This window comes from Natator depressus, chromosome 10 (genome assembly GCF_965152275.1).
Source record: "Natator depressus isolate rNatDep1 chromosome 10, rNatDep2.hap1, whole genome shotgun sequence".
NCBI classification, from domain to species: Eukaryota; Metazoa; Chordata; order Testudines; family Cheloniidae; genus Natator; species Natator depressus.
The window spans coordinates 77,438,915-77,463,980 of NC_134243.1; the positions used below are offsets into that span (position 1 = coordinate 77,438,915).

At 47.0% G+C, this 25,066-nt stretch overlaps 1 protein-coding gene across 1 annotated transcript in view; it reads right to left on the reverse strand.

Annotated features, from left to right (window-relative positions):
• The window catches only part of IGDCC4 (immunoglobulin superfamily DCC subclass member 4), a 179,066-nt gene that overhangs the window by 40,769 nt on the left and 113,231 nt on the right, over window positions 1-25,066 (reverse strand). Inside the window, exons 5-11 of the mRNA XM_074966568.1 lie at window positions 15,098-15,235; window positions 10,867-11,022; window positions 9,958-10,368; window positions 7,802-7,966; window positions 5,640-5,777; window positions 3,536-3,706; window positions 2,553-2,786 (exon numbers count right to left, since the gene is read on the reverse strand). Of these exons, the coding sequence (XP_074822669.1) occupies window positions 2,553-2,786; window positions 3,536-3,706; window positions 5,640-5,777; window positions 7,802-7,966; window positions 9,958-10,368; window positions 10,867-11,022; window positions 15,098-15,235 (1,413 nt within the window). The remainder of the gene's footprint in view (window positions 1-2,552; window positions 2,787-3,535; window positions 3,707-5,639; window positions 5,778-7,801; window positions 7,967-9,957; window positions 10,369-10,866; window positions 11,023-15,097; window positions 15,236-25,066) is intronic.

The following is a 25,066-nucleotide window of genomic DNA, read 5'->3' on the forward strand; positions in this document are numbered from 1 at the left end:
AGAAGCCTTATTGAGGGTGTAGGAAGAAACCATCCCAATGTGCAGAAAGAATAGCAAGTACGGCAGGCCACCACCTTAGCTTAACAGAGAAATCGTCGGTGAACTTAAACACCAAAAAGGAATCTTACAAGAAGTAGAAACTTGATCAGATGAATCGGGAGGAGTATAAAGATATTGCTCGAGCATGCAGGGGTGTAATCAGGAAGGCCAAAGCACAACTGGAGTTGCAGCTAGCAAGGCATGTGAAGGGTAATAAGAAGAGTTTCCACAGGTATGTTAGCAACAAGAATGTGGTCAGAAAAAGTGTGGGACCCTTACTGAATGGGGGAGGCAACCTAGTGACAGAGGATGTGGAAAAAGCTGAAGTACTCGATGCTTTTTTTGCCTCGGTCTTCACAGACAAGGTCAGCTCCCAGACTGCTGCACTGGGCAGCACAGCATGGGGAGGAGGTGACCAGCCCTCTGTGGAGAAAGAAGTGGTTCAGGACTATTTAGAAAAGCTGGACGTGCTCAAGTCCATGGGTCCGGATCTATTGCATCCGAGGGTGCTGAGGGAGTTGGCTGATGTGATTGCAGAGCCACTGGCCATTATCTTTGAAAACCCGTGGCGATCGGGGGAGGTCCCGGCCGATTGGAAAAAGGAAAATATAGTGCCCATCTTTAAAAAAAGGAAGGGGGAGGATCCTGGGAACACAGACTGGTCAGCCTCACCTCAGGCCCTGGAAAAATCATGGAGCAGGTCCTCAAGGAATCCATTTTGAAGCACTTGGAGGAGACGAAGGTGATCAGGAACAGTCAGCATAGATTCACCAAGGGCAAGTCATGCCTGACCAACCTGATTGCCTTCTGTGATGTGATAACTGCTTCTGTGGACATGGGAAAAGCGGTGGACATGATATACCTTGACTTTAGCAAAGCTTTTGATACGGTCTCCCACAGTATTCTTGTCAGCAAGTTGAAGTATGGTCTGGATGAATGGACTATAAGGTGGATGGAAAGTTGGCTAGATCGTCAGGCTCAACGGGTAGTGATCAATGGCTCAATGTCTAGTTGGCAGCCGGTATCAAGCGGAGTGCCCCAGGGGTTGGTCCTGGGGCTGGTTTTGTTCAAAATCTTCATTCATGATCAGGAGGATGGCGTGGATTGCACCCTCAGCGAATCTGCAGATGACACCAAGCTGGGGGAAGAGGTATATACGCTGCAGGGTAGGGATAGGGTCCAGAGTGACCTAGACAAATTGGAGGATTGGGCCAAAAGAAATCTGATGAGGTTCAACAAGGACAAGTGCAGAGTCCTGCACTTAGGAAGGAAGAATCCCATGCACCGCTACAGGCTGGGGACCGACTGGCTAAGCAGCAGTTCTGCAGAAAAGGACCTGGGGATTACAGTGGACGAGAAGCTGGATATGAGAGTCAGCAGTGTGCCCTTGTTGCCAAGAAGGCTAATGGCCTATTGGGCTGCATTAGTAGGAGCATTGCCAGCAGATTGAGGGAAGTGATTATTCCCCTCTATTCAGCACTGGTAAGGCCACATCTGGAGTACTGCATTCAGTTTTGGGCCCTCCACTACAGAAAGGATGTGGAAAAATTGGAGAGAGTTTAGCGGAGGGCAACTAAAATGATTAGGGGGCTGGAGCACATGACTTACGAGGAGAGGCTGAGGGAACTGGGGTTATTTAGACTGCAGCAGAGAAGAGTGAGGGGGGATTTGATAGCAGCCTTCAATTACCTGAAGCGGTGTTCCAAAGAGGATGGAGCTTGGCTGTTCTCAGTGGTGGCAGATGACAGAACAAGGAGCAATGGTCTCAAGTTGCAGTGGGGGAGGTCTAGGTTGGATATTGGAAAAACATTTTCACTAGGAGGGTGGTGAAGCACTGGAATAGTTCCCTAGGGAGGTGGTGGAATCTCCATCCTTAGAAGTTTTTAAGGCCCAGCTTGACATAGCCCTGGCTGGGATGATTTAGTTGGGGATTGGTCCTGCTTTGAGCAGGGGGTTGGACTAGATGACCTTCTGGGGTCCCTTCCAACCCTGATATTCTATGATTCTATGAGAGGTTCTTAGAAATATGTAGGTGGGGACAGATGATTGTTCTGACCTGAGTTTTGAGATACGAACATAGGATACACCAACCATTTCAATCTGTGCTTCACCAGATATTATTTAATCACTGATTAGAGAATAATCTGTCACTACATTAGCTTTCAGGAGTTTCTGCATTTTAATATTTACTATTATGCAAATAATTTAGCACTCGGATCCTGCACTGACAGGTGGTCTCACAAGTACCTGAAAGAGACAGAGGTTAATTTCTGCTCCCTAAACTCTCAGTACACTCATCCCTGCAACAGTTTGGCTAAAGACTTAACAGTGGGAGGAGCTTTAGAACTCAGGTACATTCAGCAGACTCTGTAAGATGCAATGGCACAGCTGAAGGGCTTGCAGCCAAAGAACTTTGCCCCTTCTTAGAAGTTCTTGATCACGACCTCCTTGCACTGCAAGGTGGAACCGTGGTGCCAGTGTATGTTGGTAAGAAGTAGACTTAACCAGCTAACCTAGTCGAGTTAACTCATACTGCTTCATTTTCTTCTTTAGCTTTATGGGCCCCACATCCCAGCTCTCCTCTTCCGTGCCATCAGAGGGGTTTTCGTCACTTGACTCTTCTGTGCCCACTTCCCGGTAGTACAGCTTGTAGCCTGAAATCTGGGCGTGGTTGGCTGGGGGTTGCCAAGTGACCAGGAGGGATTCCATTTTCGCTCGGACCTTTAATTCTGTCGGGGCAAACGGAACTAGAAAAACAAGAGGAAAGAAACCCACATTTCAGCAACTCCTCGGTGTTTCCTTGCTTTGCTAAGGGGCTTCCTTCTCTCCACCCCTGACGGACAGGCAGGGTCTGTTCCAGTGAGGGGACATGCCCCTGATGTGGCAGAGAGGAGCGGTGACAATTCTGTCACTGCATGGGCCAACCAGATAAACACAGAATAACAGAACTGATGTTCATCTACATAGCAAGGGGGTGCAGTCTAGCAGGTAGAACTGGTGATTGGGAGCTACTGTGGTGGGGTGGAGTTTACCTGCCCTATTTTGAGTTAGCTACAGCACCACCTTTATGGCTGCTGTCTGTTGGCTCTGCGTTCATCTCGGTATGTTAATTTTGTCGACCCACTTCCAGACATGTCCACACTCATTTTTCATCAGCCCTTGCTTATAACCTGCAGCCTCAGGAAGATCTGGGAGGTGGTGGGGAGAAGGACCCATCACCAACACACCCAGCAGCAAGGGACAGGGAAAAGCATTCTGGTTTCCTACACTAAATGGAAACCTAGGGGAGGGGTTCTGGTGTGCCTGGGACCTGTGCTACAATTCCCTAGTGTAGACACAACCTTATGTGAGGTTAGGTAAGCCATATAATCTAACTGCCTCAGCTTTCCCATCTGTGAAATGGGGATCATGGTATTGACCTCCCACCCTCACGACAGTGCTGTTCCAAGCCCCAGCGAAGAGAAAGGAGCTATGCCACGCACGCCACGCCCCCTACCGTGTGTTTGGTTGTCCTTGTCAGGAGTACGGTGCTGCGTCCACTCCGACGGGGCCCCATACCCTGCACTGGTGCTGGCTGCAATGCGCACTTTGTAGACTTTATTGGGATGGAGCGACTCAAGGGTGATTTGCGTCTCATTTGCACCCACCTCGGTGGAGGAGATCTGATCTGCCAGAGCCAAGGAAACCCCAGTTAGACTTCTTTATTCCAATCCGAGTGAATTCGCCCCTGTGCCGAGGGCCAGCAGAGCGAGATCCGGGCTACAAATAAGCTGAGGTGAGACTTGCATGGTGCACTGTGCTGGCCTTCGGCCCAGAGGCAAACTTCCCTCCATGTCACATTGTCACGTAACAGCGCGATGATGATTTATAACTAGAGACGGGCCAAAACTGGAATCGTGATTCAGCAATCCCTTTCCGGCTTCGATTCTGGGTCACATTCAGAACAGGAAGGGGTCTGTTCTCCCCACTGAACACACACAATTCCAGTCTGGATACAGCAGGAATCGTGAGACAGCGTGAAGCTGGCAGAAATCTCACGAGAACAGCTGATGGAGTGAAATTTCCACCCTTCTAGATGGTGGACATCTCAATACCTTGGGCCAAAATCTCAGAAGAGCCCCTACTGAGATCTGCCATCAAATCTGCAGCCAAATGCTAGCCTGAATTAACTGATATGAACCAAGAACCTACCCCTTACTCACGGCACTTCAAATCCAGCCTAAATCTAATCCAGACCCAGACCCAGATTTGAACACTGCCTCCTCAGATCATCTCTGTTATAAGGTATGTTCAGCTAAAGATTTAAACAGAGCCTGGTGGGAGATTTCCATTGGAGCTGCAAAGATCAGCCTTGCTAGAGATTCAAACAGTGGCCCTATGGTTAATGTAAAGGTCACGTTTAAACGATTCACCCTGTTTGAGCTCCTGTGGGAATTTTGCCCCAGTTCTTTAACATTAAGACTGTGTCTACACTGCAGTTGGGAGGTGTGTTTCCGGGCGCAGGTAGACAAACGTGTGCTCCAGCTAGTGCACTAACAGCAGCCGTGTGGAAGCTGCAGGTCTGGCGGCAGCTCAGGCTGGCCGCCCGAATCCAAGCACGCCCGATCCCCTGGCCCTGAGCTCAGGTGGCTAACCCGAGCTGACAGCTGTGCTGCAAAAGTCACACGGCTATTTTTAGCGCGCTAGCTCGAGCTGAGCTAGCGCAGGACTGTCTATCCGCGCTGGGAATCCCACCTCCCAGCTGCAGTGCGGATACACCTTAAACAGCCACACATCATCCCCGTGGTGCACACGTTTCAAACGCTTCCCATGGACTCATCGGGTTGGGTGCAACCGCTTTTAGGCACCGAGAATAAACCCAAGAACCAGGTGTCATGGTGCAGAACAGAAATACAGCTCAAACCCGTGGGAATGTGACACTGTCACATTCCCAATCCCCTCCTTACATCCTGGAGGTGACCAGCTGCAGAGCTAGGAAAGCTTTAGGGGTTGGGATGCCAGCACCGATGAGAAAGTGCCCATGTCCCCACTGAAGGGTTAGTGTACTGGCTAACAATATAATAAGACCAGATAAAGCCGAAACCTGGCAAATGTGGTTACATGGGCTTGCCAGGATACTGGTTTTATTTTGACACAATGATCTGATTTATTACAATTACAATTCATCGAATGCACTTCCCCATCTACCCCTATAATCATTAAACCCCTTTCAAAACACATAAAACACCAGTGACAGCCAGAAGTTGTTACCCTCCGGTGGTTATTTGGTGGCCCGGGTGAAATGCAATCCTCAGTCCAGTTCCCATGCGCAATGGCAGAGCTCAGCGGAGGGTGGCCACAGAATGGGCGCTGGGGAGTGAATTCCTGTCTAACCCTTTCAGGGGAGGTTTGAGGCACATCAGTGGGGCAGTATGGGGACACCTGCAGGGCTGGTCTCTATGCTGTATGGATATGGATAAACAAAGGCCTCTGGGTCCTAAAGGTTTTCAGCCCGGCACCTTTTGCCAGCATTAACCACACACACAATACATTTCTGAGAACTGCAATAACGCACTGAATGCACCAATCTCTGCTTCTCACTGAGCACATTTCCTCCTCACCTTCCTTGAGGGTGCAGTAGTCAATTTTATATTTCGTTATCTTCCCGTTGCTCAGCTCCGGAGGGAGAGGCAGCCACGTCACTCTGATGTCGGCCGGGGTTGTACTTGACAGAGACAGCTGAGGAGCAGCGCTGGGAACTGGGGCAAAAGCAACGAACAGATGAGACATCTCCTCAGTCCAAAACCAAGAGCAACAAGCTGCTTCAACAAGAGGCGCAACTGGGGATTAGCTCCACTTGGGAGCATGTATGTCTGAACCAAGGGGCTTCAGAGGTTCAGGGATTGGCTTTGGGATTGCCCGAGCTGACCCATTCCTCTGGGCAGGTGAACCTTGGGTGTCCTCGGTCCTGAAAGTATTGTCCCTGCAGAGCATACAATCGTAACTGCTGGGGGCATGCTGACACTCCATGCCCTGTGTTGAGTCTCACATACTTAATGCCTGTGGTTGGACCACAGCAGCTTCCACTTCTGTCTTTGCCCCGCTAGCATTTCAATGTTTCATTACCTGTCTGCTTCCAGAATTTAAACACAGATATCCTAAGGACGCTCAGAAATGCTCCCTGTTCCACTAAGGATTTGGGAGTTTGCTTTAGACAGGCCTATCTGCTTTCAGTTTTTTGCCATGGAAACAGAGAGATTTAATGCCACAGGGGATGGCTCAAGGATCTAAGCATCAGGTTTGAAAAACAAGTCTCCCTAAAACCACAGATCTGTATTCCAGGCAGCTGTTCATACTTCCGAGGCAGATTGTGGCAGGGAGTTCACCCCACGCCAGCCCTGACGGGATTACGGTGGCTCAGAAGGGGCCAATTAACCTTCTACTGCACCGGGGGAGAGTCAGGATTGATTGAAAAAGTCTAACTGAAGATGAAGACCAGCTGGGCAGGAGCAGGCTGGGCTTGTATAAGCCAGGAAGTGGAGAGCTGCAGGAAGAGAGTCTACAGTCACACTCTGGGCAGAAAGAGGTGGAAACCCAGGGGGAGGTGAATGCCCTGGGATCCTGTCCCAGACGGAAGGGGTTCACCCAGGGGAGGTATGGGGAAGAAAGCCTGTGGAAGGAAAAGCAGGAAGAAGCCCAGGGACAGACCAGCAAGAGTTGAGACTATGTAGACCTTGGATGCTGATGCTAGGGTCCCTGAGTGGTAACCTGGAGTAGTGGGCGGGCCCAGATTTCCTTGGCAGCCACTGGGGAAGTGGCACAGACTGGTAATTGGCACGGAAGACTGAGACAGTGTACAGACAGTTGGTCCGGAGGGACTTCGGGACCGCGGCGGGGGAAGACTATAAAGTGACCCATCTGGAGGGCTGAGTCATGAAGAGCGAGTGCTGTGAAGTACTGGAGGAGAGGCCACTTCAGCAACGGCGTGACTGATGGAAAGGGGCACTAGACTGTATGAGACATAATCCCCCAGACCCAGCCACAAGGGGGCGCCCCCAGCAGTGACTGTACCCCATTACACAGATACACAGAGATCATGCAGTTTACTATGTGGGTGAATTTCAGATTAAACTTTACAAGTCATGTATGGACATTACAGATCCCAAAACAGAAGGGGTTTGCCTGGTATGTGGCCAAAATTTCCCCTTAATGCCACTGTCCTACGGCATGTTATGGGCTAGTTGGCAGTGCCCTCCAGCCCCTGTGCGGCTGCATTTTGGCAGTGTTCTGTATATACTGTTTAAGAAACGCTTTGGAACACTTGGAATGAAAGGTGATATAAATGCAAAATATAATCTTTTAATAGACTTGACTGCAGGCCTGACCCCAGTTAATGGGAGTCTTTCCGTTTGCTTCAGTGGGCTTTGGATCAAGTCCACATGGAGCAAAATCACTGTTACCTAAGTAAAAATCCAGACCGGCTGAATTCACTTCAAGTAATGGTGCCTGTGTGTCAACTGAACCAGGATCAGAAGACAGCAGGATAATATCTAATGTCTGTTGCTGCCCATGCAGATCACTATTCCCCACTCTCTGAAGAAAAAAAAGAAGCATCAATAAATATCCAGTCGCAACAGGCCACCTTCGCAGCGCGTCTGGATTTCTGCAAGCTGACACCATGCTCTGGAGGGTGTCGTGTGACGTCTCCATTTGTGAAGCGTAACGATTTCTTGATCGCTGGATAATACTTTCAGACACACCCGTGCACGTCTACTCAACGCACCATCCTCCAGGGTCCGCACGATAATGGAAGAGGACGTCCGACTGGCTCCTAGCTGGGAGTATGCAACCATGTAGAAAACATAATTGGTATTGGGTTCCAGGTCTTTCACTTGAAGCTCAGTGGTATCATTATTGACAGCAAATTGGTATTCTACATTATCAGTTCCTAGAGACAAGGCAAAGACCCATCGTCAGTACAACCAGCAGGAAGCAAGACACTGGTCAAGTCTAAAATCAGCTCTTCCACAAGACCTACAAACTGTAACTTTCCCTCTTTGAAACCATTATGGCTTACCCCTTGTCCTCCCTCTGTCACCCTCCCCCATCATGTTCTGGCAAATCTTAACTTAGACACTGAGCTCGTCGGGCAGGGACATTAGATGCCTACGCGTGAACGTTTTAGCCAAAGTTAAGCACCTAAATCCATACTAAGGCACCTAAATAAGCAGCCTGATTTCACGTGAGCTCTTGCTTCCCACCGACATCCGCAGACGTGGGAGATTCTCAGCTCAATTCTCTGAAAGTCAGACCCCTGATTCAGATTGTAGATGTAGACACCTACCCTCTAGGCACCCAACTTTGACCGTTTTAGTCACTGTCATTGCCCCTCGGCACCAAGCGTCTTTCTGGTGTTTTGTACATTCACTGATCATAATTAAGGCTACGCTTTAGTCACGGACGTTGTGGGAGTCACAGAATCCGTGACTTCCAGCGACCGCCGTGACTTCAGCCTGCGGTGGTTGGGAGCTGCAGGGTTCCCCGCTGCTTGTGGGGGCAGGGAGCTGTGGGGTACCGCTGCAGCAGGCAGTGGAGTACCCTGCAGTTTCCATCCACCACAGGTGGTGGGGGAACCCCCGAGCTCCTGGCCGTCCCAGGGGAACCCCCGAGCTCCTGGCTGCCCCGGGCAGCGGGGAACCCCTGGAGCTGCCATTGGGGGAGGAACCCAACAGCTTCTGGCCCCCACGAGCAGTGGAGGCCCCCAGAGCTGCAAGCGGCTCCTAGCCCTGCGCAGCTGCCCCACTTCAGGCAGTGTGGGGACCCGCAGATCCCCATTTTGTCAGGGATATTTTTAGTAAGAGTCACGGACAGGTCACGGCTTCCGTGAATTTTTCTTTTTTTGCCCGTGACCTGTCCGTGACTTTTACTAAAAATATCAGTGACAAATCTTAGCCTTAATCATAATAAATGTACATAAAATCAAAAGGACAGCAGTGTCATACGGGAATAAAGACTAACGGAAAAGTTTTCAGCAGTGTCTACATCAATGGGATTTAAGCTCCTAAATCACCAAGCATAAAATTTTTCAGAAGTGTCCTGATGAGCACACTACAGATGTTCACCTACTCTTTCAGTTTTTCACAGCTATCCAGAAGACGGAATAGTGATTCGGAAGGTAGGAAACTACTTAGTCTGGCTGGGATCCCAGATTAGAATCCCAGCATGGTTATTTCTTCGTTGTATCTGTGGGATGCACCAAGGCCTGTTTCGAACATGCATTCCCCAGAGATGCTCAAGGTCAAATTTTCATCCCAGGCTTCCACTTTTGCATGGCCAAGTCTGTTCAGGCAACTGATTGCATCACAAAAGTGGCCACTTGCATGCACAGAATGGGGAGATGGGCACCCAACTGCCCAATATGCATGTGCAAAACTGGTAAGTGCAATGAATTGCACGTGCAAAATTGGGTAAGCAGAGGCAGAGGTGGTCTTAAGGCTTCAAATCCTTAGCTCTGTCCCATTAATATAACAATAGCCCTAACAATCATTGGGGGGGTGGGGGCTGAGGTGCAGCTCTGCCATACAAACTGAGCTTCCAAAAAAATCCTAGGGTAAAGTGCTCTGAAACCCCATTGACTCACTAGATTTCTCTGACCCTAGTGGGGAGAAGTCAATAGTATGAGAGGCAGGTTCTCTGAGGAGGCCCTGCAAATACCACACTACAGCTGCCTGAACTCTCAGGCTAAGCACACCCAGTTTGATCACACCCTGTCTGACATGATAACACGCGAACAGCCGCTCCTGTCCATGCAAGATGTAGTTAAAAAATAAAGAAGGAAGCACAAGCCCACAAAGGGGACATGCAGCGCGTGGATTCGTGTTATCACCGCTATTCTACAATGGTGGTGACAACCGAACTACGCAAACTGAGAGCACCTACCCAGGGCCTTCTGATAATGCAGGGAAAAGCCAATGATCTGCTCGCTGTTGTACTCTGGACGCTCCCAGGACACTAAGACAGTGGTGCTGGACAGGGAGATGGCTGACACCTTCTTTGGAGCACTTGGCAAGCCCTCCCGCACAATGACCGAGAGCTTGGCCGTGGCACATGCCATCCCCAGCCTGTTCTCCGCCACACACTGGTAATAGCCGGCATCCTCCAGCCCGATCTGGTTGATCACCAGGCTGCCACTGCTCTGAATTTTCACCCGGCCATTGGACAGGATGGGCTCTCCGTTCTTCAGCCAGTGGATGATGGGGGCTGGCTCCCCTTCTGCTTTGCAGACAAACCTGGCAGTGCTGGCGCGGGTGCGGGAAATGGTTTCGGGGGACTGGGAGATGCTGGGAGGTGCTGAAAGAACAGCAGAGAAAGGAAGGTCAAAAAGAAAAAGCCAAGGCGAGCCCTTTCCTCTCAGGCCACATTATGTCTGAAACAGCTCCAGGTGCATGGTAGGTTTGCCAGGCAAACTCTTGAGGCTTAATTGAGACTAGCCCCAAAAAATCGATATCAACTCCCTCTCTGTTCCTAGGCTGTTCTCCCCAGCAGCTTCCATAAGAGTGGAAGTTAGTTGCTGATACTGATACTTTCACAAGGGAACGCTGCAAAAAGAAAAAAAATGCTTCAGAAAGGAAAAAAAATTAAATGGTGGTAATAATGCCACTGAGAACTATTCCACGCTCGGACTGAATAATTGGGACCTGATGGCTTCCTTCTAATTACGTTCCCCTCTTAGACACAGCGAGGGAGCTGTGAGCATCCCTTCTGGGGGGGCCTCTGGATGTGATTCTAGGGGGAAAGCAATTATCCGGGGTGGTGCTTACATCTGAAATGTTTATTCTGTCAACTCACCGAGGACGCTGAGCTCAGCCGCAGCTGTAACAAACTGCCGGGTCTGGGGTTTGTTCGCCCGACAGACGTACACGCCAGAGTGATGGGGCTGGGCCTGAGGAATTAGGAGGTTGGTCCGGCCTAACACAATCACGTCCATGGAAATAGGCTTCCCGTCTGCGGAGCACAAAAACACACACCATGGGTGTAAAGCCTACATTAGGGATCCCAGTCAGACACCAGGGGTTCCAGATTTTAACTAATAACCATCATGAAAAGTTCAATTCCTAGCTCTGCCGCTGTACATGGCCCTGAGCAAGTCACTTGGTCTCTCTGGGCCTCAGTTTCCTATCTGTAAAATGGGGATAAATAGCATTTTTTTTCTCACCCATTCTTTGTCCATCTTGATTATTTAGGCGGGAAGCAATCTGAGATAAGGACAATCTCTTACTACACGTCTGTACAGCACCGAACTTAAATGCCCAAACTTCATTTACATAGAGCTAAGGCTGGCCAGCCAAGCCTTGTGTCTTTCCAGGATATGGAGAATAGCTAATGTAAACCTCTGAAAACCAGGAAATATACCAATATCACCCCCACAAAACAACCTTAACAGCGCCCTCTTTGTGCTAAGCCCCAACACATCAGTAATGCTCATGCTATCACTCTACACTCAGATGCTACAGAACAATTTTAGATCAACCTGAACTGTAGCAGAGCAGGTGTTCTGCTACAATGAAAGTCAAAGTTGTTTTGCTGCCTAGCAATGGGTGGCATCTTTCAGGGGCAGAGCTGTGGTGCAGATTTAATCCCATAGTTAATGCGCACACCAGCTCTCTCCAGGAAGAACCTATATTGCGCTGGCAAGGGGTAGCAGCTGAGAAGAAGAGACAGCCCGTGATTATCATTTTCACCATTGGGTTTCTCCTAGGGATGGACTCAGACTCGTTCTCATCCTGATCCAAACTGATTGCCAGTTCGGATCTGGGTTTAGTCCATTATAGCCAAGAAGTTCTGACTTGAAGCCAAACATCCCCTCCACTCCGGGGTATCTGGATTCAGACCATATCTAAGGCTGACATACGTGAAGAAGATAATTGCTTTATTACATGCCTATTGGACAAGGTTGCGGGATGGAATCCAGCGTGTATTTGTCTGCTAAAAATCCCACATTTACAAGGAGCCAGAGCACTGAGTCACCATTAACTGAAGAGATTTTTTCCTGTCCGGCTCCTGGAAGCTGTACTGAACTGGCTCACAACACTGAGGATGCAATGAATTTGCCAAACCCGCTAATAAATTTTTATGTACCTGCTCTGGTTACTGACCTGTAACATATTAGCCAGTTTGATTACATGGGAATTTACTGGCCTGGTTTTGAAACCTAACCCTGTCATGAACAGCAAAGGCTGAATTTTCCACATGAGCCTTTAACTTGGAACCGACAAAGATTTGTCAGATCAGCTACATTTGAAGACTCCTGATTTGTTTCTTGCTGTGGATAGGATATCGCCATGCACAGCACTGTCACTCTGAAAACAGGGTAGACCCAGGGACTCTACAGTTCTCCTGGCATGAGAAATTTCAGCAAAGAGAGAGAGTTCTTGCAGAAAGTGATAAATGGCTTTGGGGCCCGATCCTGGGGGATGATGAGGAACCTCAGCTTCCCCCTGAAGGCATGGGGAGTTGCGTTTGGCCTTGCCTGGTTTTGCTGGAGGACTTCTCGGGGCCTCAGAAGGTGTGTAAGAGAAAAGGGCCCAAGCCCGGTTTCCGTTCCTTCTCAAAACATCTCTAATTGTAACGTCACTGCTGCAAAGCTCCAGGAGCAATGCTGGGTCAGAGGCCTGGCAGTTCCTCAGAACTGAGAACAGAGAGTGTGGGGGAGGGGGGGACCCTGATCCAGGGCTGGCCAGGAGTCAAAATGGCCTGGGTGTAATTTGAAGCAACGCTTGGCTTCTCTGTCAACCAGGGATTAGGTGGAGTGTCATGCAAGCCACCCTGACTGCTCCTGCCCCTGCTGCCACCATAGTTCCTCCTTGCTCCCAACAGAGCTCAGAGAAAGCCGGTGGCCTGGAGCCAGCGACGTTTACTCTATGCGACCCAAACATTGCCTCCTCCGTGACAGGGTTTAAGCAATGCAAGGGGACTTTGGGCCAGATTGTGGGTGAATTTGCTTGGGGGAGGAGAGGCTTCTCTGGGCGTTCGTAAATCCAACCTGCCAGCTGCCAGGCTGAGCTATACGGGGCTGAGGGGGCTCAGGTTTTGCACTCATGCATGATTTGCTATTTTAGAACTTTGTTTTAGGTTTCAAAAATAACCCACCAGCTTCCAATGCACTATGGGGAACCATGCTGTTTGCCTCCTCTCCCCTCCACAAGAGCCATGGTTGCTTTCGACCACGGTACTGCTGCTAACATCCCTGCTACTTCTGTAACTTCTCATCCTTGCTGCGATACATAGCAAGGAAGAACACACCAGCTGGAAGCTCTGCCATTCCCCTCACCCTCCAGACACACTGCCCTAGAGAGCAGAAGCTGAAACATCTTCCTGGCTCCATACCCCACTGCTGGCTGCATTCAGTTAAGGCTGTATGTGGAGACAGAGACAAGCTTCCTGCCTTGAGGGTACACAGATGCATCCTCCCGGTCGAGTGGTGGCTTGCTCCGAGTAGCAAGGGCCACTCACCTAGCACAGTTGATTTGGAACGCGGCTGTTAGCAACGTCTACACACCCTCCCACTTGCTGCTGGTCTGTGGATGGGCCCACAATTCAGTACCCAGGCGTTCAATTCAGGAACACACCTGCATGCACATTTTGCACACATGCCTAAACACAAGTGACTTGAAAATCTGACCCCAGATGGAACTGACTGTCGATACCAACCGTGGCAGAGTTTCAACGGGTAACCTACAGTTGAAACCCTCAGTGTTACAGGACTTTACTCATCCTGAGTGTCTCAGCCCTTCTTTTTACTGCAATTTTGGAACCAAATCTATTTTAATAACCACATGAAGACTGATGAGGCCCAATCAGCTCATCCATGCTAAGCCAAGGACATCCAGACCGAAAACCTGAGGGCACAGAACAAACATTTAAAAACTACAGCTTGAAAGAAAACGCGCCACTCATTTAATAAAAAAAACAACCCAAACTCTACCTGTGCTAATTGACTCTGATTACAAATACTCTGGGCACTCACCGCTCTCAGTGTAGCAATGAATAAATTATTTAGCATGGGAAAGATGGGTATTGCTAATTATGTCTTAAGTACATGGGATGAAATGCAAGATTCCAGCTCTGCCTCAATGATTAATCCTCCCTGTTTGTATTCCCTACACGGAGTCCCGCAAGCTTTTTTTTTTTTTTTTTTTTTTTTTTGAGGGGGGGCGGAGGAGGAAATATTAGCACATCCAAAAACATTGCCATTAACGAAGAGCCACTGGAGTAGGCAAGTTACAGCTAAAGACTGAGTTGATTAAATGGTTCTGAGGGCGAGGAAAGAGGCTTATGACATAACACAGATTTTTGAAAACTATTTCAATATGTTTTTGAGACGTGGTTTCTGGACTGAGAACCCACATGGCAAGTTTCAGTGTTTAATTGCTCATGGGAAACATCTGACACAACCTCAGTGATGGTTACACCAGCCCTACTTCTGATTTAGGCTGATCAGCCCTTGACACATGAAAGTCAGTCTGGCTCGTTTACAGGCACTTAATGATATCTTTACTCTTTCTCAGACCTTCATTATCTTGACCACAAGAGGATTTACTTTTGAAAACAAGGCCCCTTAAATGACTAAAGAATCCTTATCATATTTTATAATCCCACAAGATAACAAAAGTTATTTTTACAAAGCAACAGCAGATGTGTTAAAATTCCCACTAACCTTTCTGAACCATTACAAAAGAAGTGTCATCAGCCTGACCCCTATATGGTGACCTTCAATGCTCTGGCTCATACAATACTGCCATGACTAATTTAGATCAAAAGGCATCCAGTAACCAGAATTTCATATATTTTACAGATCAAACAACTATAAAATAAGTTGCATGCTTTGTAAGGTTTTAGATTCAATGAGTAATCCCAGCTCAGAAAGGACTCTCCAGATCACCGCGTACATAGCCCCATACAGTGGGTAGCAATTTAAAAAGCGCCCTCTCTTCCACAGCACTTTCCCTTTTAATAGATTTTAAAAATACAGTGTGCATAGACTCCTCTCAACATCAAAAGAATAATTATCTTAATTTACCCTGTCGTATCCAAGAGACAAATGGGGTGGGCTCTGCAGAGGCCATACACTCCATGACGGCACTCTCTCCAGCTACCACTGTGGTATTCTCCGGAGCAGCAACAATAGCAACATCTCGAGTCACAGCTGGTTGGGAACCTAAATACACCCAGAAAAAAAAAAAAAGAGGGACAAAAGAAACTCTTTAAAGAAGTGCTGTCCACATTCCATTTTTATTAAAAACTAGCAAATTCCTTACCTCCATTTCAAGAACAAACCATCACAGAAAACAGACTTTTCTTCCTCCCTGTTTACACTGTTTGTTTGTTACATTTTTTGCAGTTCACTCAACTGGTCTGGTCAATTTCACCTTTGTTTCTGGTTACTTTCACTTCCTGGTTCTCCCATAGGAGTGCCATGTGATTGGGTTTGGAATGGACATGTAAGACTTCAGGGGAATGAGTTTCTATTTCAGGTCAACATTTCTGTTCAGGTCAAGCCCTGAACTGCAAGCCCACAGCCAAACACTGTGGGACTTTGAGAAAGTGCAGAACCTGATCTAGACTTCTGCCCCAGTCCTGCAATCACATCCATGTCAGTGAAAGTGGATGCACGCCTGGAGCCCCACTGAAGTTCTGCACCAACCCCAGGTCCCATCCACATAGCTCCAATAGAAGGATCAGGCACTTCGTGGTTCAGAACCTCTACAATTGGCCAAACCAGAACCCCAGATCTGAACGGGCCCATACTTAGAGGAATTCCAATGCAAAGTTTGATCTGGAAACTACATCTTAGGTCCATCTAATTTCTCGTCACCTTAAATCTGGTAACCAGCCCTCATCGCCATTATTTTTGTCTTCAGAACTAAAGTTCAATTTAATTACTTAAAATTGTAAAATATGGGGCCACGTCTACACTACCCGCCGAACTGGCGGGTAGTGATCAATCTATCAGGGATCGATTTATCGCGTCTAGTGTAGATGCAATAAATCGATCCCTGATCGCTCTGCCATCGACTCCGGAACGCCACCACGGCGAGAGGTGGAAGTGGAGTCGACGGGGGAGCGGCGGCCGTCGATCCCGCACCGCAAGGACGTGAAGTAAGTGATTCCAAGTCAATCTAAGATACGTCGACTTCAGCTACGCTATTCTCGTAGCTGAAGTTGCGTATCTTAGATCGATCCAACGCCCTAGTGTAGACCAGGCCTGAGACTCACTCTAGTTGACAGCATCCCTTTAACCAGCACAAAGGGCCAGATTTTCAAGGGGCTTTGAGCGCAGCTGCAAATGCTGCCTGCACAAAATGAGGGGCCAAATGCCACAATGTTGAAGCTGGCAAAGTTTTGCGCTGAACTGTGGTCAGGAAAGGATTTTCTAAAGATTCCTAGGAAGCTGCCGAATAAAATACTTGAAATCCTTTGTTTGTGTTCACATTTATTACTTCACCCATTAACAGCTGAACCCTGTCTATAAGCAGAAAGATGAATTTCTTTGTTTTGAATATGGAAAGGTTATCACAGACATTTTGATAACCAGCTGCTAGGTTTTAAAGTCAACCACTGAGAGATCAGTTCTCTGCACACCACACCTTCATCTTTATGCACACAGAACAAGTCAATATATAGATTACATACAACATACAGAGGGTATAGATGTATGTATAGATAATCCAAAGTGTTTATGTATTCACATAGGGAGACATATGTATATCCAGTGTGTATACGTATCGAACAACTTCCGGACACTCAAGAGTGGTCTTTTTCTGTTTGAAGTGAACCTTCTGACTCTCTCAGCCAAGTTTATAGGGAGAGGTTAGGGAGACAGGAAATGTCTTTGCTGAAACGAGAATTTTTTATCAGTTGACAGCAGCTTTGACACTAGGAATCCTATTCTCTCTGCAGCTAATGAAAGAGGTTCAGTGCTTTCTGAAGGATGCTGTTGTTGTCTTCACCAGGTAGGAGATATGCAGTGCTGCACAATACAAGTAATTATGGCCTCCCTTAAGGTTGCTCCAGGAGCTCTCGTTCCTGAAAAAGAATATTGTGTGCCTTCAAGGATGCTGTAATTCTTTTAGATCCTGCTTGCTGAAGTTACCAAAAGGTGCATGTTATTTTCACTGGGAGGCACAGACAGCCTTTTGGTGTCCATACAAGAGGGAATGCTTCATTGTCAGCCTGGTGTATTGCAAAATTCATACAGTAATATCAGTCCTTAGCTCTTAGATGCAGCATGTTTAATCCTCAGATCTCAAAGCACTTCATAAAGATGGGTAAGTATTCTCTCTACTTCATCTCCACCCTGCCCTCCTCAATTTCTTCTTCAGCAGAGGACAAGGTGAAAGGAGGAGAAAAGTAAGAAAAATAATATACCATGGAGTAAGGTTAATGGAAGAGTTCCTGGCTCCTAATTCAGCTGCAGCAGCTTCCCTCTGGCAACAAAAATGCAGAAGCCAGACCTGCCCATGACTGCCAGTGAAAAGGGGCCATGCAACAACTTTCAGGGCAAAGGGATGGGGCGATTTATCTGATGAGCCATGGGTGAAATTGTGACCTCAATCAAGTCAAAGGAAGTTTCACTATGGACTCCACAGGGTCAGGATCTACCCCCAAATGTCTCGACACTGTAAGTTACTGGTTTTGATCCCAGTGCATCACCACTTTAGGAACAAACCAGCCAACAAAGCCACGTACAGCATGAGGTTAGAGTCTGCACCTGCCTAACGTGAGCTAAAATAAGGGGAATTGAATCTTATGCCTTAAGGGGTAAACTGATCAGGTGGGGTTACAGGAAGGAATTGCAGAAAGACACATGCACCCAGCATGCTCTCCAGCTCTCCTACATGTTCAACACTGCACAGTTGCACAGCTGCATTATTAGTAGAGGGAGAAGGTTGTGTAACTCCAAAATATCAAACGTTGGTCACGACCAGAGGTAGAACAATGGATTTGCTGGACGAGTGATTTTATCTGGTATGGCAATGCATGTGTTTCTCAGGATTAGCTGTGGCATTGTCTACATGGTGAATAAGGGGTAGATATACGTACCAGTCCCAGGATATTAGAGAGACAAGGTAGGTGAGGTAATATCTTTTATAGGACCAACATCTGTTGGCGAAAGAGACCACTCCCCAACAGAAATCGGTCCAATAAAAGATCTTACCTCACCCACTTTGTCTCTCTAATAAGGGGCAGAAGCTCCCCTGAGTGCATAACATTCCCCCAACAATTTCACTCTGAGTCAGTAAAATACTTTAATGTTCCCAGTTCTTTGGCACTGGTGCAGAAAGTCACAACTTTGCTGACAGCCTTGCGCCGGAAACTGTTTTCAGCACAGAAATTCTAATTCTCAGATGGAGACATGACACAGGACATTAGAAACAGAGCATCAGCTCAGGGGCAGGTAGAAGAGCAAAACACATAAGCTAGGGATGCAGCGTTAGGATATTCCCACTTGGATTTCTCAGTCTTCCCGGGTGGCAGCAAGCATCAGGGCCAGATTGTCTCACACAGCTGAGTTTACCCTCTTTGCTGGGATCCGACAGTATCGAGTGATTCTAACCTCTCCCCTTTTCATTTAATTAGAATCTGTTCATTCACATGAAGTCACGTGGCAGCAAAAATCTCTTCATTGCTACCCTATTAGAGAAATATCAGGTGAAGGTTTTATTAGTGATACATCAGATTAGAAAAATCTTTAAGTATACACAATATTAGCAGGGGGGATAAAGTGTGTATTTACATCTTACAAACCAACATGGCCCTCTATTTATACTGGTGCCCAACACCATGGTGTCTAAGTGTCTAGTTAACCTCCTCCTAGAGTTGGTTGACACAAACTCCAAGGCTAGCAAGGAAACACAGATTCTTATGCACAAGTAAACATATAATCTAGAAATGAAACAAATTATGTTAGTGCAAAGTAGCAGGATTATCAACCAGGAAGTTTGGGATTAGGAAATTTAACCCACTGACACGTCCGTTTCAAACTAACCTCGAAGATTTTCCTGCAATGTTAAAAAATGGAGATCCAGAAACACAGGAAGCTTCTGCAGTCTTCTGCCAACAAAACACCGAGCTTACAGAATGAAACACACTGTATGAAACCCACTCCATGCACCATGCTGTGAATTAAACATGGCTTTTTTTTTACTAGAGTTGGATCCAACCCCTGCAAAGTTTAGATCTGGATCCAAATCTTGCTGAAGTCCCAGGTGTGTTTGAATGAAAACCTCTTCTTTAGAATAATGCAAACATGCTCTAAAAGAGGACTGCGGAAAATCCCTGAGTCAGGACCCTGTACAGAAAAAGACCAGTAGCCAGAATTTGTCCACCAGATGGAAGCAGAGATACAAAGAAGCATGCTGTGGACTTTTACCCTGGGCAACATTTATATTGGACATTCTTAAGATTTAACCTCCAAACTCTTTCCAAATACCCAAGCAGAGTCGCAACAAAGTTCAGAGAAAAAGGCAGGTATTTCAGCCAGGTCTGAGCACGTATCAGCACTTTACACAATGGAACAATTACATTAGCAGGGGTGAATGATGGGAAAAGGCGCATCTGTGATCTGGTTTCATGCTTATAAACACACTGGGAGCTGAACAGGATTTTGCTACATTCAACTACATAAGCTATTCGTTCAGGCCAGGCCTATGGCATAAAAGATTACAAACACCCCTGGCTTAACAGCCAAAAGGTATGATCACACTATAGCAAAATTCAAGGGATGCTTGAATTAGCATGCCGACTAGGCTACCTTGGATTGCGCTGGATGGTAAAAGACATTCTATTCCCTGCTGTACATATTGGGCCAAATATTGATTTCAGTGGAGTCACACCAGCCAAAAGTCTGGCCCACGGTTTAAATATCAAGGGGGTGATGCTCTACCGTGAAGTCACTGGAGTTACCCAAGCAGAGATGTTGTTTGAGAGGGGAATCGGGCCTTGAGGACCCACAATCGCTCTGTTTCTGAGGCACGTGTTAGAAAACATCAGCAATAAGCGAGAGGGTGGCGCCGCCTGTCACGCAGAGCAAAGCCCTCAGGTTTGCTGATTGTAACACAAGTGTTGCACCACTTAATTGCAGTTGTTTTAGGCCATGGATTTCCTTGACATATTCAGGGGGCGTTTGCTATAAAAATGCACGTGGAGAGTTAAAAAGATCCAAGTCGGCTGAAGTATCAGATAAATGCAACTGTATTCTGAATGGCATCTTTCATCAACGCTACAGCTCCAGGTCAGCAAAGTAGGGAAGTCCATGAGTCGCGCTCTCCCCGTTCAGCAAAGCAACTGAGCACACTGACTTAAATGGGGCTTTGCTGAACAGGGAGAGTGGTACTCCCGGACAGGAGTGTGGTGCTGAATTGGGGCCTATATCCCTAAAATGCTTTAAAGAGCAAAATAACACCGCCACCAAGGAGAAGCGGTGGAGAGCGGAGGTTTTGTGGGAGAGCAGGGGAGGGAAATTGTCAATCCAGATTTGAAATGAAATGCTCAAGTGATGAGACACAGGAGGCTGCTCCCGCTGCAGATTAGAAAGCTTCTGCACCAGGCGTGGGCATATTACACGGAGGGAGCGAAGGCTGGTTCTAAACGAGCCAAGGGAGTGGAAAGAGGCAACATAAGGTCCAGGACAGAGGTCTCAACAAGTCCACCAGGGGGTTGGAAAACATGAGGGCAATTTTGAGATGGAACCAGAAAGGAACCGGGGGCAGGAGAGACAGTGGAGGACATGGGTGTTGGGTCACTACACTTTAAACGTGCAAGTAGATCTTGAGTAGAGTACACCTGCTGGGGTACCTGGTGAACTGGGTTAACTAGGCATGAATTTGGCCATTCAGGAGCCAGGCTGTGCATTTCCACGTAGAACCCAGTGATAAAGCAGAATGAGCACCAGCCCTGATGGGAGCGTTTGCTCACTTACCATAGCCTGGGACAAAGCTGCTGCCATCGCAGAGTTTAATGGTCACTTCTCTTTTTCGGCCTGATTTACGACTTTCCTCACAAGCCTCACGGCAGCTACTCCGTTTCGTCCTTCTGCAGCCCCCGTGCATCGCTTCAGAACAGAGCACGGGGAGGCACTTCGAAAGCAATTTGCTTAATCAGACGGGCACCAATTCCCAGCAAAAAGCTTTGCCAGACTTTCCTGGGTGCTCCTGGTGTCCTCTGAGGTTACAATTTGGGGGTAGGGGGTTCACGTTCCCCCCCCCCACATAAAATGGATCCTCATGCCTCACAACACCTTTTCCTAAAGGGCTTTACAACTTGACTCAATTTTGGGGGTCTTTTACCATAGGATCAGAGAGCCCAGCCACCTCGGCTAGTGGTTGCTATAGAAACAGCTCAGTCCTCATCCCTAGAGTTCCGCATCCAGAGCGGCTCAGCTTGTGTATCCCAGCTGCCAAATTAGGCCAGAGTTTGAAGTCCTAAACGACATGGTCTTATTGGAAAGGGATGCCGGGGGCAAGCACAGAGCCCCCAGCAGTTCTATGCCAGGCGGCCAAACCAAGCGCCTTTCCTATCAGAGCCACAGTGATGATGGCACCAAGAGCCGTGATGTTCTGACTCCTACACTTTATAAAACCTAATACGCTAACAGCAGTTAACACCGACCTCCAAGAACGATCTGAGGTCTGGAAAACATGCCTTGTAATAAGAGACTAAAGAAGCTCAATCAATTTAGTCGAGTAAAACAGGAGTGATTTGGGGAAATTATAGACCCGCAAACCTTACATCTTTACCTGGCAAACTGGTTGAAACAATAAATTAAAAACAGAATAACTAAATACCTGGAAGATCATCATCTGATAGAGTCTGATGACCACGGATTCTGCAAAGGAAAATCATGTCTCTCTAATCGCTTAGAATTCTTTGAATGTGTCAATAAAGTTGTGGATAAAGGAGAACCGGCTGACCTAATTTATTTAGATTCCCAAAAAGCTTTTGACCAGGTTGCGCAAAAGAAGCTACTAAAGAAGCTAAGCAGCCATGGGGTGAGAGGCAAAGCTTTGTCATGGCTGAGAGACAGAAAGCAAAGAGCAGGATTAAATGGTCAATTCTCTTCCCAGTGAAAGGTTAATAGCAGGCATTCTCAAGGACTTGTGTTGTTTAATAAATTTATTACTGACCCGCAAAGGGGGGTGAACAGTGAAGGCCAAAATTTTCAGATGACACAAGGTTATTTAGGCTAGTCAGGACTAGAGAGAGGTGTGAGGAACTTCAGAGGGACCTAACCAAAGTAGGCAAATGGGCAACACAATGGTAAATGAAATTTAATGTTGACAAATACCAAGTAATACACATTGGAGGGGAAATTAAACTCATCACACAGTTCTCAATTAAGCGTATCAACTCAAGAAAGGACCTGGGCTTCAGAGCTTCTTGAAAACCTCGGTCAAAAAGCTGACAAGATGTTTAGATGCAAAAGGAATGGGATGGTGAATAATATAAAGAATGGGCAGCCCTGCTGATCAGCACCTCCCCTTCCCTCCCCATGCCTCCTGCCCACCCCAATCAGCTGTTTCGCAGTGCGCAGGAGGCTGGGGAGGAAGGGAGGAGGAATGAGGACATGGCACGCTCGAGGAGGGCGTGTAACGGGGAGGGGGAAGAGGCGGGGTGGCGGTGGAGCAGCGGCAGGAAGAGGCGGGGCGGGGGTGTAGCATTGAGGGAAGGGGCGGAGTCGGGGCCTGGGACAAAGCTGGGGGTCGAGCACCCCGCCCCCCCAAGCACAATGAAAAGTCGGCACCTGTGAAGGTGGGAAATTCAAAACAAGTAAAAGGAAAAACTTTTCCACACAACATCTAATGTGACTGCAAAACTCATTGCAATAGGAAGTCACTGCGGCCAAGAATTTAGTGAGATTCAGAGAAGGGTTGGATATGAAGACTAGCCGCAATTATCATAATTAAGGATACAAATTCTGGAAGGGATATTAAACCTCAAGTTTCTGCATGGCTTAAAGCGATCTCTAACTATTAAAGACCAGGATGAGGATGAGACTAAAGGGGGGAAAGGGTGTTTCAGATTATTCCACATTTGTTACTGCAGGGTTCTTACGCCCTCCTCTGAATCATTTGGTACAGTTCCAGTCTTTTTAATCTCTCCTCGTATGGAAGCCCTTCTCTGTACCTTTTCCAATTCTAATAAATCTTTTTTGAGATAGGATAACCAGAATTGCAGATAGTATTCAAGATAGGGGGGTGCGTGGATTTATATAGAGGCATTATGATATTTTCTATCTTATTATCTATCCCTTTCCTAATGATTCCTAACACTGTTAGTTTTTTTGACTGCCGCTGCACATTGAGTGGATGTTTTCAGGGAACTATCCACAATGACTCCAAGATCTCTTTCTTGAGTGGTAACAGCTAATTTTGTATGTATAGTTAGGATTATGTTTTCCAATGTGCATTACTATGCACTTATCAACTTTGAATTGCATCTGCCATTTTGTTGCCCTGTCACCTAGTTTAGTGAGATCCCTTTGTAGCTCTTCACAGTCTGCTTTGAATTTAACTATTTTGAGTAATTTTGTATCACCTGCAAATTTTGCCACACCGCTGTTCATCCCCTTTTTCCAGATCATTTATGAATATGTTGAACAGCACAAGTCCCCAATCCATGGGGAACCCCACTATTTACCTCTCTCCATTATGAAAATTGACCATGTATTCCTATCCTTTGTTTCCTATCTTTTAACCAGTTATTGATCCATGAGAAGACCTTCCTTCTTATCCCATGACAGTTTACTTTGCTTAACAGCCTTTGGTGTGGGACTCTGTCAAAGGCTTTCTGAAGTCTAAGTGCGCTCTATCCACTGGATCACCTTGTCGACATGCTTGTTGACTCCCTCAAAGAAACCTAATAGATTTCCCTTTACAAAAGCATGTTAATTCTTCCCAGCGTATCGTGCTCACCTACGTGTCTGATAATTCAGTTCTTTACTATCGTTTCAACCAATTTGCCTGGTACTGAAGTTAGGGCTGTAATCGCCAGGAACCTCTGGAGCCTTTTTAAAAAATGTCGGTGTTAAATTAGCTATCCTTCAGTCGTCTGGTACAGAGGCTGATTTAAGCAATAGGTACATACCAGGGTTAGTATTTCTGTAATTGCATATTTGAGTTCCTTCAGAACTCTTGGGCGAATACCATGTGGTCCTGACGACTTATCGCTGTTTAATTTTTCAGCTTGTTCCAAAACTTCGTCTATTGACACTTCAGTCTGGGACAGTACTCAGAATGACTCAGGTATGGGAATCTCCCTCACATCCTCTGCCATGAAGACCAATGCAAAGAATCTATTTAGCTTCTCCACAATGGTTTTTGTCTTTTTTGAGGGCTCCTTTAGCACCTCGATCATCCAGTGGCTCCACTGATTGTCAGGCTTCCTACTTCTGATGTACTTTAAAAAACCGTTGCTGTTAGTTTTTGTGTCTTTTGCTAGTTGCTCCTCAAATGCTTTTTTTGCCTACCTGATTATACTTTTACACCTGACTTGCCAGAATGTATGCTCTTGTGTATTTTCCTCAGTAGACATTGACTTCCAATGTTTAAAGGATGCCTTTTTGCTTCTAACTGATTTTTTACACTTTTTTTTTAGCCAGGGTGGCATTTTTTGGTCCTCTCGCTGCCTTTTTTTTTTTTTTTTTTTTCCACTTTGGGGTATACGATTAGTTTGAGCCTCTATTATAGTGTTCTTAAAAAGTTACCATGCAGCTTGCAGGCATTTCACTCTCTCTTCCATTTAATTTCTGTTTAACTAGCTTCCTCCTTTCTGGGTAGTTCCTGTTTTTGAAATTAAACGCTACGAGGGTGGATTCTTTGGAATTCCCCCCTACATTATATTACGGTTGCTATTATCGAGTGGTTCAGCTCTTGGACCAGATCCTGTGCTCCCCTTCGGACTAGATCAAGAATTGCCTCTCCCTCTGTGGGTTCCAGGACTAGCTGCTCTGTCATTAACAGTGTCGAGAAATTTTATCTCTGCATCCCGT